The sequence below is a fragment of the Gymnogyps californianus genome, unplaced genomic scaffold (assembly GCF_018139145.2).
Source record: "Gymnogyps californianus isolate 813 unplaced genomic scaffold, ASM1813914v2 HiC_scaffold_70, whole genome shotgun sequence".
NCBI lineage: Eukaryota > Metazoa > Chordata > Aves > Accipitriformes > Cathartidae > Gymnogyps > Gymnogyps californianus.
In genome coordinates this window covers 158,050-172,800 of record NW_026114463.1, presented here as the reverse complement: position 1 = coordinate 172,800, position 14,751 = coordinate 158,050, and the positions used below count along the sequence as shown (strand labels likewise).

General features: G+C 39.7%; 1 protein-coding gene across 1 annotated transcript in view; it reads right to left on the bottom strand.

Annotated features, from left to right (window-relative positions):
* The window catches only part of LOC127029098 (ankyrin repeat domain-containing protein 55-like), a 70,575-nt gene that overhangs the window by 31,344 nt on the left and 24,480 nt on the right, over positions 1-14,751 (bottom strand). The window contains 3 exon segments of the mRNA XM_050914739.1: positions 5,504-6,186; positions 10,869-10,997; positions 14,589-14,649. Coding sequence (XP_050770696.1) covers positions 5,504-6,186; positions 10,869-10,997; positions 14,589-14,649 — 873 coding nt within the window.

Genomic DNA, 14,751 nt, shown 5'->3' with positions numbered 1-14,751 from the left:
TATTGGACTTTTCCATGAAGAATGCTATTACTTTAAGTGCCTGAGGGCCTAAGCCAAGAAAACCTTGGCTTTTGCTCCACTGAGCAGGATAATCAACCTAGAACAGTCAGTTGGTTCTGTTTGCATTAAATAAACTTAGGAGCAAAGTTCCAAGGGAGGCAGTTGTGGGGTGAAAAAGAGGAAAGAAGATGACTCTTCTGCACTTAATGATACAGGGTTTTCATCTTGGAAGGGATCAAATGCCTTGTGAGAATGGAAGGTGAAGGTTCCCTGGTCCTATACAAATACTGTATTAGCATCTTAACTGCTACAAGGGAATGTTGCCATTTCTTGAATGCAAATAGCAGCAGGATCCCAGCTTCAAGTTGTAGGATCCTGTTCTATTGTTTTGAAAAGAATGTTCATTTTTGATTGAAAGAAGTTAAGTCAAGTGGTGACAAAGTCCTTTCACATATAATCTTATCATTTCCTACCAGAAACACAAAGCAGTGATCCCCCCCGGCCAATTCCCCCCTGTTTATATACTGGGCATGATGTTCCATGGTATGGAATACCCCTTTGGCTAGTTCAGGTCAGCTGCCCCGGCTATGCTCCCTCCCAGCTTCTTGCACACCTGCTTGCTGGAAGAGCATGGGAGACTGAAAAATCCTTGGCTTAAGATAAGTGCTACTTAGCAACAACTAAAACATCGGAGTGTTATCAACATTATTCTCACACTAAATCCAAAACACAGCACTGTACCAGCTACTAAGAAGAGAGTTAACTCTGTCCCAGCTGAAACCAGGACACAATGTCCTCCATACTAGCATAATTCTCAGTTACATTTTTTGGTCACTAGCATCAGAGAAATCTCTCGTCACATTCAGGGCTAACTGAATCTAGAAGTCTATTATATGCTTCTAGTGCTACCACAATAAACATCTATCTATTGCCATCCTTCTCCAAGTCAGTTTTGATACAAAAAATTATTAACATGCAGTATCTTACTATTTCTGTATTCATGTTCTAGTGACACTACTATTCCTGTAATTTTATACTGTCCTGCTAAGTCCAAATTTCACATCCTGCACCTACAGTTTCAGTCCCTCAATATTCTTGCACAACGCTTAGCATTTGCATAAGAGATTTCCCACTGTTCTTACTGGCATTTTATACATTTACAGACTGTTCTGTCTCCCACCAATCTTCCATTTTCTAGACTAAACAAACTATTTCAACCTCTCTTCATGGGTCAAGTTTTTTTAACCCACTTATCATACTTGGTGCTTGCTTTTGGCCTCTTTCCAGTTTGTCTACAGCTTTCTTCAACCATGGCACCCCAAATGACATAATCATCCAGCTGAGGCTTCTCTCCTGCCATTGAAAATAACATTGTTACTTCCTGTATCCCACATGTATCACACTTCTGTTAACATGTCCCAGAATGATGTTTGTTTTGTATCAACACCATAATTTAAACTCCTACTCACTTTGTAATCCACTAGTCTACTAGTCTACTACTCTTCATTTTGTGCAAACATCTTTCATTTTTCATAGTTCTGTACGCAGTTCTATTTTATTAATTTTGGTTCATTCCTACAATTTATCAAAATAAATCTGAATTTCATCCTGACCCATGAAGTGCTTGGTGCCCCTCTAATTTGGTTCTAGCTGTGGGTTATATACGTGTTCTGTATTTCATCACCTCATTATGGAACAAATAAAAACATTCTCATGATAAATCCCTGGTTGGACTGTGAGATATCCACCTCCAAATATTATTTGAACTGTCCTGAATGTGGCTGATTGATAGAGAATATATGATGTGTGATATAAGTCCCTGGGTTGATTTTGATTGCATTATTCCTTATTCTTCCCCACTGGGACATCCTATCTTTGGACTGAATTCTGGGTCCATTATAGCAGGTTGTGCTTATACAAATTGTGCTATTGGCTTCATTCAGTGGGATTAAAGTTGCATGTACTGCTCAAACCAGAAAGGGACAAAGAATTGGACTTTTTATGATCACTCTCTTCACCACCTGCTTAACAAGCTTTCTGTGCCATGTGATGAACTTTATCTTGTTGGCTCTTTTCCAGTATTTCTGTGTTTATTACATGGTATTAAACTGATTCATTGACATTCAAACATATTATATCCAATAGCTTCTCATCTGAGAAAGCAATAATTGCTTTGAAGATGGCTATTAAATTTCTGTCCTGTTTTAACAATTCAATCAAGTTGTTAATTACATTTTCTAAATATTCAAAGGATACTTTCTAATATTTTGAACCTTCTGCTGAAAGAGATCTCCAGCCAACTGCTCTGTGGCTTTCCAGCTCTCTTTACATTCATCTTGGCTTTTTAAGTTGCACACAAAATTCTCCTAAAATGCTTACACTGCTCTTATTCTTTGATAGCTTCAAACTACCAAAAATTTAGTCTCCCTGTGGTAAATTTACCATGGACCACAGTACTATTGTTAGACCAGGATATTCAGTGGTAAATTTACCATAGGAAAATTACACATTTTTGTAACCTTACTGTATGTATCCCTACATTTCATTTTCCCTTTTTGTATTCAAATTCTTTTCAGGAACATTCTCAGAGAATATTAGTTATTTTTGGTTTGCGTTTCTATATAATTCTGCAGGACTCCCCCCACAGTTTTCTTTACTCTTCTGTCCCATCTCACACCTTTATCTGCTTCCAGCCATTATTCATTTTCCTCAGTGAAATTTTCTTTCTTAGGTCACTCATCTAAATTAAACTTACTTCATGAAGAAGAAATGTCCTAAAGCGTCAATCCAGGAGCTCTTGCAAGGCGAACTCTCATTGTACTTTATGCAAGCTTTTGTCTGAGAATTATGTTATCTCCAGACAGTGGCTAACAACAAATTCACTAACAAACAGGGTCATTAGCTCTCACTTTCACTTGATTACAACTCCATTTTCTTTAGGTTGATTAATATAAAGCCCAACTTCTGATAGTTGCATCTCTCAGTGCTTTCAAAACAAGAAAATAATTCTTCAGGAAGTATCCACTGAATCAAGTGCCATGAGGAGAATCCTGCAAGTTTGGGACACTTTTCTGGTTTTGACACTTTTGTTCACCTATGTCTGCTCAATTTATCATCATTGTTACTACAGCCTTTGTTCTTATACCTCAGCCCTTGTGTATGTCCAACTGATATGTAGAACTATAATTTTACTTGGGTAGTTTATTGTTACTTATGTAATATTCTACCATAACATTGCATTTTATTCTGCCAGGTCTTCAGGAGTACATAGTACAATGTTTTCCTTGTTCACTGCACTGTATAGAGGGTTAATTTTTCCCCTCATCAGAATACTCTGGTGGAGTAGATATTACAATGCCAAAGAGAAGAATCATGTGAAGGGAGTCTGCTAAGCTGGCTTGTGGCTACCAGTAATTTAGAGGTGGGAGGAGGAGAGGGACAAGCTATGGACCACTTAACTGTTTTCAGGAAACCTTGACAAAGTATTTTTCTTCCAAGTGAATGCCTCTGGAGATTATGTGGTTAGGTTGTATTACTTCTCCTATATTTTTCGTCTCTTTGTATTAGCGTGCAGTTTAAAGCCTTCCTATATCTATAGCCAGCTTTGCTGGATGGAAATTCCCCACTAGCAGCTCTTGATGTTGCTTCTTATAATTAGCATTGCACTTTAGGGATGTCTGTGTTTCCTTTTCTTCCACCTTCTCTCCTTTTTCAATTCCACACCTGTGAATCCAAAGCTTTGACTTTCCCTTTGATGTCCTTCTGCTCTGACCCTGAATGGCTTGACATTTTAACCATCATTTCACTCCTCTCTGCAGCAGCAAGCAAATACTATTCCCATTGCACTACTCTGGGAGGTAATTTACTTTCATAAAGAAGCACCATAAATGACTACAGGTTAAATAAAATTTGCATCAGTATTTCTGGCTTCCTCCTGGAAACTGTCCTTGTGCATCATTGGGTGCTGTTTGAGTTGTATGTTACAGAATGCTGGCTGGTCTCCCAACCCTTTTATCTTTCCTCTTATACTTCACAAACAGACACACATATCAGATTTTAATATTAAATTGACTGTAACACCAACAGGGCCATTGAGGAAAAGAACAAAGATCTTTTTCTCCTTTGCTGAAATAAAGAAACATGAGCTATTTCAAGTATTTGTTGAGCAACCCATAGCAAAATTTGAATAACTTGTCTGTGGACTGTTTTCCTTTTTAACTCCAGTTGAGGTTATTGCATTGGTAAATACATCTTTCCTTTCAGAGTCACCTTTTTTCCTTTTTGATTCTGAAATTCAGTATTTACTGAAAGCAAAAGCCATTCCACAGACGTTTCCCACATGGCTCTGTTGGTTGGGGCTTGAAAAGTCTTGATCTTTGACTCAAGGCTTTGCTGGCAGAAGCCCTGTGTTCAGTTATAGCTATACTGGCAAAACCGAACTGTTCCTCCAGTACAATTTTTTCCCTTATGGGATTGATTTCATTGAAGTGCAGTTTTCCTTGTGTTCGTGTTCAGAGCACCATGGCAGTGTATTATGTCATTACCTTTACTGTAACACAAGTTCAGAATTTCATCCTAGAATCAGAGCAAGACAAACGTAATGTTACATTAACAGTGAGGATATCTCTGGTTGGAATCAAATATTAAGGCTATGTCAGACCAACACATCCCTGTCTCGTTGTAGAGGACCATATCACTGTGAAGGAATTTTCTTTCAGCTGAACAGATGCAGTGTCTGCTGTTTTAAACATGGAGAATGCCAAACTCAAGAGCAGAGACATAATGCGGCTCATTCTAGTCTCCAGCAAACAGAGTGCAATGAGAAACCTCCATAAAGCTGGCAACTTGGGTTGCTGAAGGGATTTGCACATGCAGGAGCTTTCTCTCATTGTTAAGGACTTCCATCATCCCCACTCTGTACCCCAGACTAGGGAAAGCTGAGGAATGGGAGCACATTCACTCTACTTCCACTGCTGCCATGTCCTGGCTGCCCGATGGCTGTGCTGGCAGTGGAGAACCAGTGCAAAAATTCAGAGCACCCTGTGGTTTCTCTACACTCAGGGGACAGAGACAACTGGGCCCTGTGCTGAGGAAAGGAACAATCTGTAATACCATCTTCAGCTTTCCTCCTGCCAGGGAAACTTTGCCAGAAGTTGCCTGGATGCAGCCCAGGCACTTCACAGGGTGTGTTTCTGATGGCAAACCAATATAAATTAACAACAACTCTACTGACACCACTGTAGTTACATTGGTGAGACTCAGCCAGCTCAGAGAGAAGCTCATCTGTCTTCTCCTAACCCTAGTGCTTCAGCCTCAGACACCCACTGAGACAGTGTCTCTTGCAGACTCAGAGTGACCCAGCTTGTCTTGACTTTGTGGTACTCTTGGAAAGAGAACGTGGTGTTGTTGTACAGGATACTTTGTCCTGTGGTCCTCAGAGCACTGCTGCCTCTGGTACAACTAGGGGGCATGGTGTTTTTAAAATATTTATCCTCTCAGCAACCTTGGTGGGTGTTTCACTTTCTGAAACGGCTTCAATGGAGCCTGCCCAATCTGTCTTAACCATTCATTCAGTTTTTCTAGTAGTTCCGGCTTAGATATTCCCACCCATGGGTCTATATGTAGGCCCAGGTATTTTTCCGAACTACTTGGATCAATCATATTGAGGGGTGTGCCATTTATTGTCCATGTTGGACAGTCATTGATCATATAAGCATCTTCCATGGACTGGATGTAAAAGCCATGGCACTTCTCCCCTTGTGTTTTGAGGCCTGTCAGATTGCAAAAGATCTCTAAAATTTCAATATTTTTCTGCATTCCGTCCCAGGATTCACTTAATAGGACCAAGTCATCTGCAAAGGCCAAAGTAGTTATATTTTTTGAGCAGTGTTGGAACCCAAACCCATCTTCCTCCAACTTACACAGCAGAGGGTCCACAGATAAGTTAAATAAAATTGGAGACATTGGATCGCCTTGTTTTACTCCAATCCGAATCCCAATAGGATCCAACTGCTCATTTTTCAGGACAATAGGGATGTTAATATTATGATAGAGATTTTTAATCAGGGCAATAATATGTTTGTCAACGCCCTTCTGTTTAAGAGCCATAATGATGTGAGAATGGCTCACGGTGTCAAAGGCTTTCGCTAAATCAATGAAGACTACCCCCAGGGGTCGATATTCCTTCTTTGCATTACGAATTAGAAGTTGTAATAATTTTAGATTTTCCGCACAACCAGATGATCTTATAAATCCCCTTTGTCGTGGCTTAATGGGACATGCCTCGGTCAACCATGCTGTTAAAATCCTTGAGAATAACCTCAAGATGGTTGACCCAATGATAATTGGTCACCAGTTATTGATGTCTTTTTGGCGTTCCGGTAACGCAGATTTTGATATTAACACAGTCTGACTTTCCCTGGCCGAGTCTCTCTGAGAATTTATTTTCACTTGGAGTCTTCTATAATAAGTGCGTATGATTTACTGTGTAAATGACTATGGCTATGACTAAAATTACTTGGCAGCTTTCTCCTGCTAGTACATTGTTGTGAGGACTGATTTCTCTGGATGAGCTGTTTATGTGCTTTGAAAAAGAGGTCATCTTTTATTCTGCAGTAGAATAAGGATTTATTCCTTACTACTATCAGAGAAATGGAAACATTTGTCTTCCAGTGCCTTTTTGTAAGGCATAGGAGATTAGGACATTTATAGATATGCAAAAGGTGTGGTGCATGTATATTACTCATGTTCTGGCCTCCACTTGCTGAGTTACACATAGACTGCATGCTGGGAAGAGGTCTGGCAATTATCCTGTACTTACCTACAGGTTTTGCCCTAGACAAATTCCTACTAAGCTCAGTGGGAGTTCTGCAATTGATTTCCTTGGAAATTTGATTGGCATGAATAATTACATTGTCAACGGCATGTTCATACTTGAAGAACTTACTGTTTAACAGTCAATTATTTCAGGTAAAGGCAGTTTTTCTGATGATCTGGTTGTACTGATGAGTTTGTATATCAATATTGTGTACTTCTGTACCATTTACAAGTCACGAAGGGGGCTTCGGCTTATAAACTGACATAAATGAAAGTGGACAAATAGGTTACAACTATACTAAAAAACTAAGTAGCACTAGGAAACATCCCTGAGCACTGGAACTCAGTTGTCTGTACTGTAAAATTTTTAAAATCCTCCCTGGCATGGTTTTGGCTTGGGTCAATTAACACTTTCCCCACCAGCTCCTGGGCATAGTTTAGGAGCTAGCATGGGCCACAGACCATTCCCAATAAGTGGTCTGCATATGGCCATCCTGTTTTAGAGAATAAAAGAGTGTTTAGCAGTAGGGACACAGGTTGTCCTGTGATAGTTGGCCTCAGTGCCAGAGCCAAGACTCAGACACATTTAATTTGCTATTGCAGTCATTGTCACAAATGTTTAGGGCACTTTTTGGAAAAAGCTTCTGATGGTATTGGAGCAAGTTTATTTCTTACTCAAAACTATTTGCAAATCCTCTTCCTCCTTGTTTTGCAACTTGACAGCTCACTCTGTAGAGCCCTGCTGCTATGCAACGTTCCAGCCTCCATGAGCAACAGCTGTACCTTTGCTGGGATGACAATATTTACACAAGAAAGGGATTTCTTAAGGGTACGCTTAAAAAATACAAATTGAATCTGTTTTTCATTTGTTTGCTAACAGTCAAAATTGTCTTTAAAGCTTAGTGAGATAAAAAAAGAAATAACTACTCTCCCCTTCTAGCTATCTCTAGAAAACTGCATGAAACAAGGAGAAAACAAGTATAATTTTGCAGTGAAAGAAATCTGCCTGAAACCACCCAGACTGTGAACTGTGCCTAGAAAATAGAGTTCATGCACCTTTTCTGGCCTAATAATCCAACAACAAACATGTCTGCCATGGAGAAACACCCACTAAGTTTTAAGAAGTTTCTCTCTGAATCCTTCCACCATAGGCAGCCCACAGAAAAAAAAACGGAGTTCTGGGCAGAGAGAATGAGCGCAGTGATCCCTAGGGAGAGACCCTGGTGCTGAGCCACTGCTGCCTTCCCTAGCCCCTTCCTCTGCCCTGGCTGGGTGGCCAGCTGTGCCTTCGAGATCCTCTGCAGCAACAGAGAGATTTGTTCCTAGAGATCCTGAAATTTAAGTGTGCTCTCACCTTCCAAGTAATTACAAAGAGGCTGCCACGCCTGCTCAGCCAAACACAAATGAATAATTGCCTATGCTTTGCTTTTACAATGTGTTTAAGATATACAGGTATTTCGCTCTGCTCTCAGGAAACAGGGGAATGAAATAATTGCATTGTTGCTATGGAGTAAATATGCAGGCTCATAATTTTTTAAAACTTTGCACTCCGAATCAAACTATAAAAAATCCTAAGTGCAGCTCCACATGGCAGAATATTATTTTTAATGGCTTCTTTTTAGTTGCCGCCTTCTTTTTATCCCTAGAGGTTCGCATTTCTTCACTTTAGAAGAACAATGGCTAGAAATCTTTGATTGATTGTTTGTTTATTCTTTAAATGAAAGCTGATATTTTTACATAATCATATGACTTTGGGAACCAGAGTTTTAAGAAAGAGACAAAGAAACTTCCGGTAAAAATCATGACAACTGGCAAGACAATGCAGGAAGACTCCAAATCTTCCCAAGCTATTTCCAAGGTACTACTAATACTATTATGATATAGTAGTATGTAGTATGCTAGTGTATAGCGTATACTATATTTTACTAGGATTTCAATGACACCATTATCTAGGACTTTTAGAAAGGCTTTAAACTTTGTTCCAGTATCAGTTAGCAGTTTTTCGTTATAAAGCTGTGTTTCCTTTTGATTACAGCGACTATTGCTGGCTGGAATGAAAGGAGAGGAATACCTCCTGAGACACTCCTAATATAGCCCTAGCTGCACCAGCTCTTAAAAATATTGCATGTATGAAAAATTTGACATGAAACATTCACACTTCAAACCAGAATGATCTGTTTTTGACACCAATGTAACACATTTGCACTGAAGGCGTGAACTTGAGCAGCAGAAGGTTTGAGCTTTTCAATAGAGCAGACCTTGGTGTGGGCAAGGTCTGTCTAGTTACACGGCTGGGACTCCACAGGCCCCATTTGTCTGATGGGAGACCAAGTGCCAAACACACGGTCTTTGAAACAACCAGCATGGAACAATTATTTCGTACGAAACATGCCTGAGAATTTGGTTTTGAATGGTAGGCGATAGTTTTTATGTGGTTCCGCTCTGTGTTTCAGCCCAGTGTGCACAAACTGCCTCTTTCCTGCAACTTCTGAAACAAGTTTCTGTGCAGTGCCTGGTCTTCCCCTTGCTGCATTTTTTAAAAATGAAATTAAACACAGGGCCCTATTCAGCCAAAAACAACCCCTGCAGCTGGTACCGCCTGAGCTCTGTGAGTCTCTTGTGCTCTGAAGATATTAATACAATTCTTAAAGGAAAAATATCCCCTTTCCACCAGCTATGGAAGAGGTTATTAGACATAATGATAATCCCACCCAGCAGAGCCATTGTCATAGCAGAGAAAGTCATGCATGTCCACACTACCTATTTCTCCTGGGCCTAATAATAGGGCAGCAGAGAGCACTGGCTGAAAGTATTTCTTCTTGGCCAAGCTTGAGTAAGAGAAATATTAACAGATCTATTCCATGCTCTGGTATTTCAACTAGCCCTTCTGGACCTAGAATATGGAGAAGTATGTGGATGGAAGAAGCAATTTATAAGGCTTCATAGCAGGAATCTCTTAAGAAGAAAAAAAGGGAGGTCATCCCGCACATATTTCCTCTGATTTCTGGGAGCAGCTTAAAGGGAGAAAGAAGAGGGATTTGTGATTTGTCTCCACCTGAGGCAAAGTGGGTTTTGTGCAGTTTTAATTTCCCCCTTTCTCAAGAGTTATTCTGCACGTTTGTGAGAGAAAGTTGGAGGTGGGAGATAATGGTGGAATAAAATCATAAAATTTACAGAATAAATTGTAAAAGGCTAAAATATAACTCTACTTCAGAAAAACAAAAGTTGAGCCTATTGTAGTGATCCATCTGTGGGAGGCTGTGGTTGAAGGAAACAGATTATTCTTTCTAGATGTCCTTACTCATTTACAAGTCATGGCAAGTGAGCAAGTAAAAACATATTTATATAATTGCTCTCCCCCTTTCATCTGGGATGTCTTCTGCAGTAAAGTTTATGCCTAACTTCTTAAATTATGCTATATTTTAGACCACTTACTAATAAATCTGTTACCAATTGCATAATACAGTGTTTAATGCCACATTAAACCTGTGTGTTTTTCTTCTCTAAAGATCACCCAAGTAATTTTTAGCAATTTCATATTTTTTTGCATAGGAGATAGGAACATACAGCTCAACAGGAAATGTGTTTGGCTCCTTGTCTTCCTTAATCTCCAGAGAAGTAGGACCTCAACCCTTCAGCTAATTATTCCACAACTATAGCTGTTTAAATATGTTTTAAATTGCATTTACATGATTTTATTCCCAAAGGTCTTTGGCAAGACTATTTAAGCTGCTGATTTCTGCAACCCTGATTCAGTGAAAAAATTTAAGCATGAGTTCAACATGAAGCATACACATAGTCCCAGTGAGATAAATTATAACTTTGTTTAGGGCAACAGTGCTGAGCCTACATTAAGTACGCCTTGCTCTCCAAAGAAGATGTTAGATCCTTGATCCATGCCTACTGGCAAAATGGTGGGGGTGTTAGTGGGCATTTTTAGCATTCATTTTCCTCATTTCACAGCCAAAATATTTGCTTTCGGAGTATTTAGGACACTGCAATAGCCGGCTCAGTTCAAGCAACTGCCTGGTGAAACCCCAGCCGTGGCTCACCTGTACTGCCCAGTGCAGAGCTGTTTTGAAGTCTTTGTCCACCAGAGTCAGATCTGCTCCCTTGTGCAGAAGAGTCTGGGCATGCTGGGGCCTGTTGTGGAAAGCAGCCCAGTGGAGTGAAGTCATTCCCTGAAAGCCACAAACCCAGAGAGCAAATAATCGTCGCTCACAGGAGCGCCCTTCAAGTCTCTGTAGATAAGCTAGACAGTTCTGAAACCATTTGGGACTGACAGACTCTTCCTTCTCCCTCTTCATTAGTAACAACCTCTGAATTAGTGGAGTCATAAGGGGGAACCAAGCAATTAGCTTTTTGGTGTTATTACAGAAAATGGATACAGATACGAATGCTTCTTTTGTACCTGACTATAGCCTGTTATAAATAATGCGTGGTCAGGACCATGACGGCTGGGGGATGGTTTCTCACTGCTCAGTTTGGATCCTGTGAGAAAGGCCTATTTTAGACTGGTGCTTTGACATGACACAGTGTGATGTTTATCTTAGGTCTTATCTTTGATGCAAAATAAATATTATAAGCAAGTATTTTAGCTGGCACTAATTAGCAAGCTAAGGAACTGGCCCAGTGATGTCAACAAAAGTCACAATATAAACATCTCATATTTACTGTTTAGGGAGAAAACAAAGCAAATGGTAAGCTATTGACCTGCATTTTCATTCCATCTTAGCTGTGTTCAGTCAGTCTTGGTAGATCAGAGAATTCATGGCCTGTATTTGCACCTTCATCAGCATTGTCATACACACCTATATTTTACTCTACATCCATAATATTAAAGATTTTCTGTATAAAGTTACTCATTCAACATGTTTCTTAAAAATTGCTAGTATTGTTAAGATGTAGTAACATTTTACTTTGGGCAGGTGTTGTTTACTATCTCTTACCAGGGAAAATGCATTTCAAGGGTCTTGCCTGGTTTCCAAAATGATAAAAAGCAAAAAATGTAGAGTGGAAAAGAAATTAAAACTTGACATAGAACCCCATAAAGCCAATTGGCAACAACTCAGGTAAAGTACAAGCTATAAAACTTTGATGCAGACAGCTTATCAGTGCATTAATAGTGGAAGTTGTTAGCAGTGATTTTCTAAGAAAAAGCTTGAATCTGCTAACACTAATTTCTCTCTACTCATCAGGTATATTATAAGGCTTTTCAAGTCCCCAGATGGCTTAAGTATGGGTGATAACAAAATAGAGCAGTTGAACAAGAGCAGTTTTGTTTTTAGTTAGGGTTCACAAAGCTTAATCATGGGGTTTTGGTTTTGTAAAACCAAAAATGAGGATGAAATCCTGCCCTCAATGAAATTAATGGGAACTCTGCCATTGATGTCAGTGGACCAAGGTTTTGACACCAGGGACTTAGTACTATTGATGGACACTCAATATCTATGAGTGCTGTGAAGTGAGGCTTCAGTGAAGTGATTTCCAGCTGGGACATGGATCCTCACGCCTCGTCCTGGAGAGTAGGAAAAATCACTGAAAGAGGGGAAGCTACAGTGTACCAGGTCAGCTTTCCATCATCCACTCTCAGTCTGTTGATATGGACAAAAGGGCAAAATAATTGAAAAATCAACTTTCTCTCTGTTTCTGCTGTGGTCACCAGCAGAGTCAGCTGTAGTGTAAGAGTGTGAGAACTGTGGGTAGGGATCAAAGATCTCTCTAGTCCAGGGACACAGCTCAGAGAGGTCAGTAGCAGATGCTTAGGGAGAAAATATAAGAAACAAGGCTTGGTGATATACAGTCACCTAACATTTGGTAATCAGGCTAAAGACTTCCTATGCCATCCAGACCTCCACAGGGTAATGATGCATTTTGTGAAAAGGTACTTCTTTTCATATTCTTTAAAACTGCTGCCTGATAATTTCTGTGTCCCCATCATTTTAGATGTAAAAACCAGTGAATAATAATTTTCTTTTCATCTTCTCCATGCAATTTACGATGCCATGGACTTGTATTATATCATCCCTCTGACATAGTTGCCAACTGAAAGTCCTATTGTAGTTAGTTTGTTCTAGTTGTTTGCCTGCCTATGAAAGGAAGCTATTCTATAACTATTACCATCTTTGTAGTCCTTTTCTGTTCCTTTTCTTGTATATCCTTTTTCAGATGACTCTTGCAGCCGGCATTCAAGATGCAGGTGTACCAAGGATTCAGACAGAGCATAATGCTGCTTCCTGTTTTGTTCTCTATTTCTTTTCTAATAATCCGTACATTCCACATGTCCTTTTGGAGCACCCAACTGAGAAAAGAGCATTGAGCTGGTTATAGCGGCAGCTCACATGTGTGGGCCTGCTGCAACGGGCAATGGCTGTCCAGCCCACACCCATCTGATTTGTGCATGGTGATAGCACCCTTGAATGGCATCTGTGGATAGTCTACTGTTTGTGAGAGGAAGCATGAGAGTGATATCAGAACCGTCAAAGCTGAAGATCCAGCAGAATATAATATTAAAGGTGAGACAGTCAAACAATTGCATATTTATAAAAAATAAGGAGCAATAGGGGACATAAAAGGAGAAAAACCAAGAAATGTCTCTGGGAAAAATAGCGTGACACTGGTTTTGCCCAGATTCTAGGCTTTTTCAGGGAATGTTTCTTCACATTGTCATCTCACAGGCTTCATAAGAAACCCACAGAAAGCCACAGTTGTGGAAACTATGAAACCTCCAGATGTATTTCTTCCTGTTTATGTGTTCATGCATTCATCAGGGTGTTTTTCTCAAGTGTAAGATGGGAAAACTGAAGTGTTTTACTTATGCCAAGAGAACAGCTCTATTAGCTGAAATAATTTGTGAGGATCCACATTTTTCAGAAAACATGAATATTCAGGACTTAGTGCTGACACTTGAACAAATATCTTCCCAGTGCCAAATGACAGTGAGCTGGACTATAAGTTCCAAATTGCATGTAGCAATGCATTACAGCAAAACATTAGGGCTTGAAATTGTGATCCATGGTTCCACACAATTCATTAGCAACATAATTCTACACCAAGACAAAGCAAAGCATATGTCTGGTTTAGGCTGTTGTAAGAAGGGTCTGCAATCTGTCCGGTGAATAAGGGAGGTTCATGGGAAAAGGGAAAATTAACAACCCTGTGGTGATTCTGGCACCGTGGAGGAGAGACACATCCTTGAGCAATTGCTAGAGTGAAGAGAAACATATGAAAAGAGGTCCAGAGTCTCTCTTGTGTCTTGGCTTCTCTATTTGGAGAAGAACACATTTGGGAAGTTGACACTCCCCTGTGTACACTATATATATACATGCAGGGCACAATTCTTTAAGGATCAGAGGATAGCATAATTTTTTGTAGCTCCATGGCTGTTCTGCGTAATACCAGGTTTCTGATATTTTTCCTGAGAACAGTTAGTACTTTAATGATGGGATGTTTGGAAAAGGTGAAGATTTAGTTCAATATCTAACTTCAGAAGAATCAAAAGCAATTAATATCTTGGCAAGTGAGTTAAGAGACTGATTCAAGGTACCTCATAGTTGGCAGTATATGGAGAAGGTTTATTAGCTTAAAGGTGCATCATGCATAGTAGGAAAAATGAGATAATGCTTTGCAGAGTTCAGCAAAAGCATTATAGAAATTTTTGAATAGTGCATAGTCTCATCATAAAATTGATAGTTCAGTGGACTCTTTCTGAACAATATGGCTTGTATGACCTCAGAGCCTGGGACTGTGACTTGTAGCGCAAGCTCACTCACCTCATTGTCCTGATGATTAATTTCACCAAGATTTGACTGCTGCAGAAGCACGTTCAGAAGCCTGCAGAAGCAATGACATAATCATTGTGCTGCACTCCTTATAAACCTGAAAAAATGACATTTTTTGAGAAACAAAACATGCAATTTCAAGAAAAATCAGTAT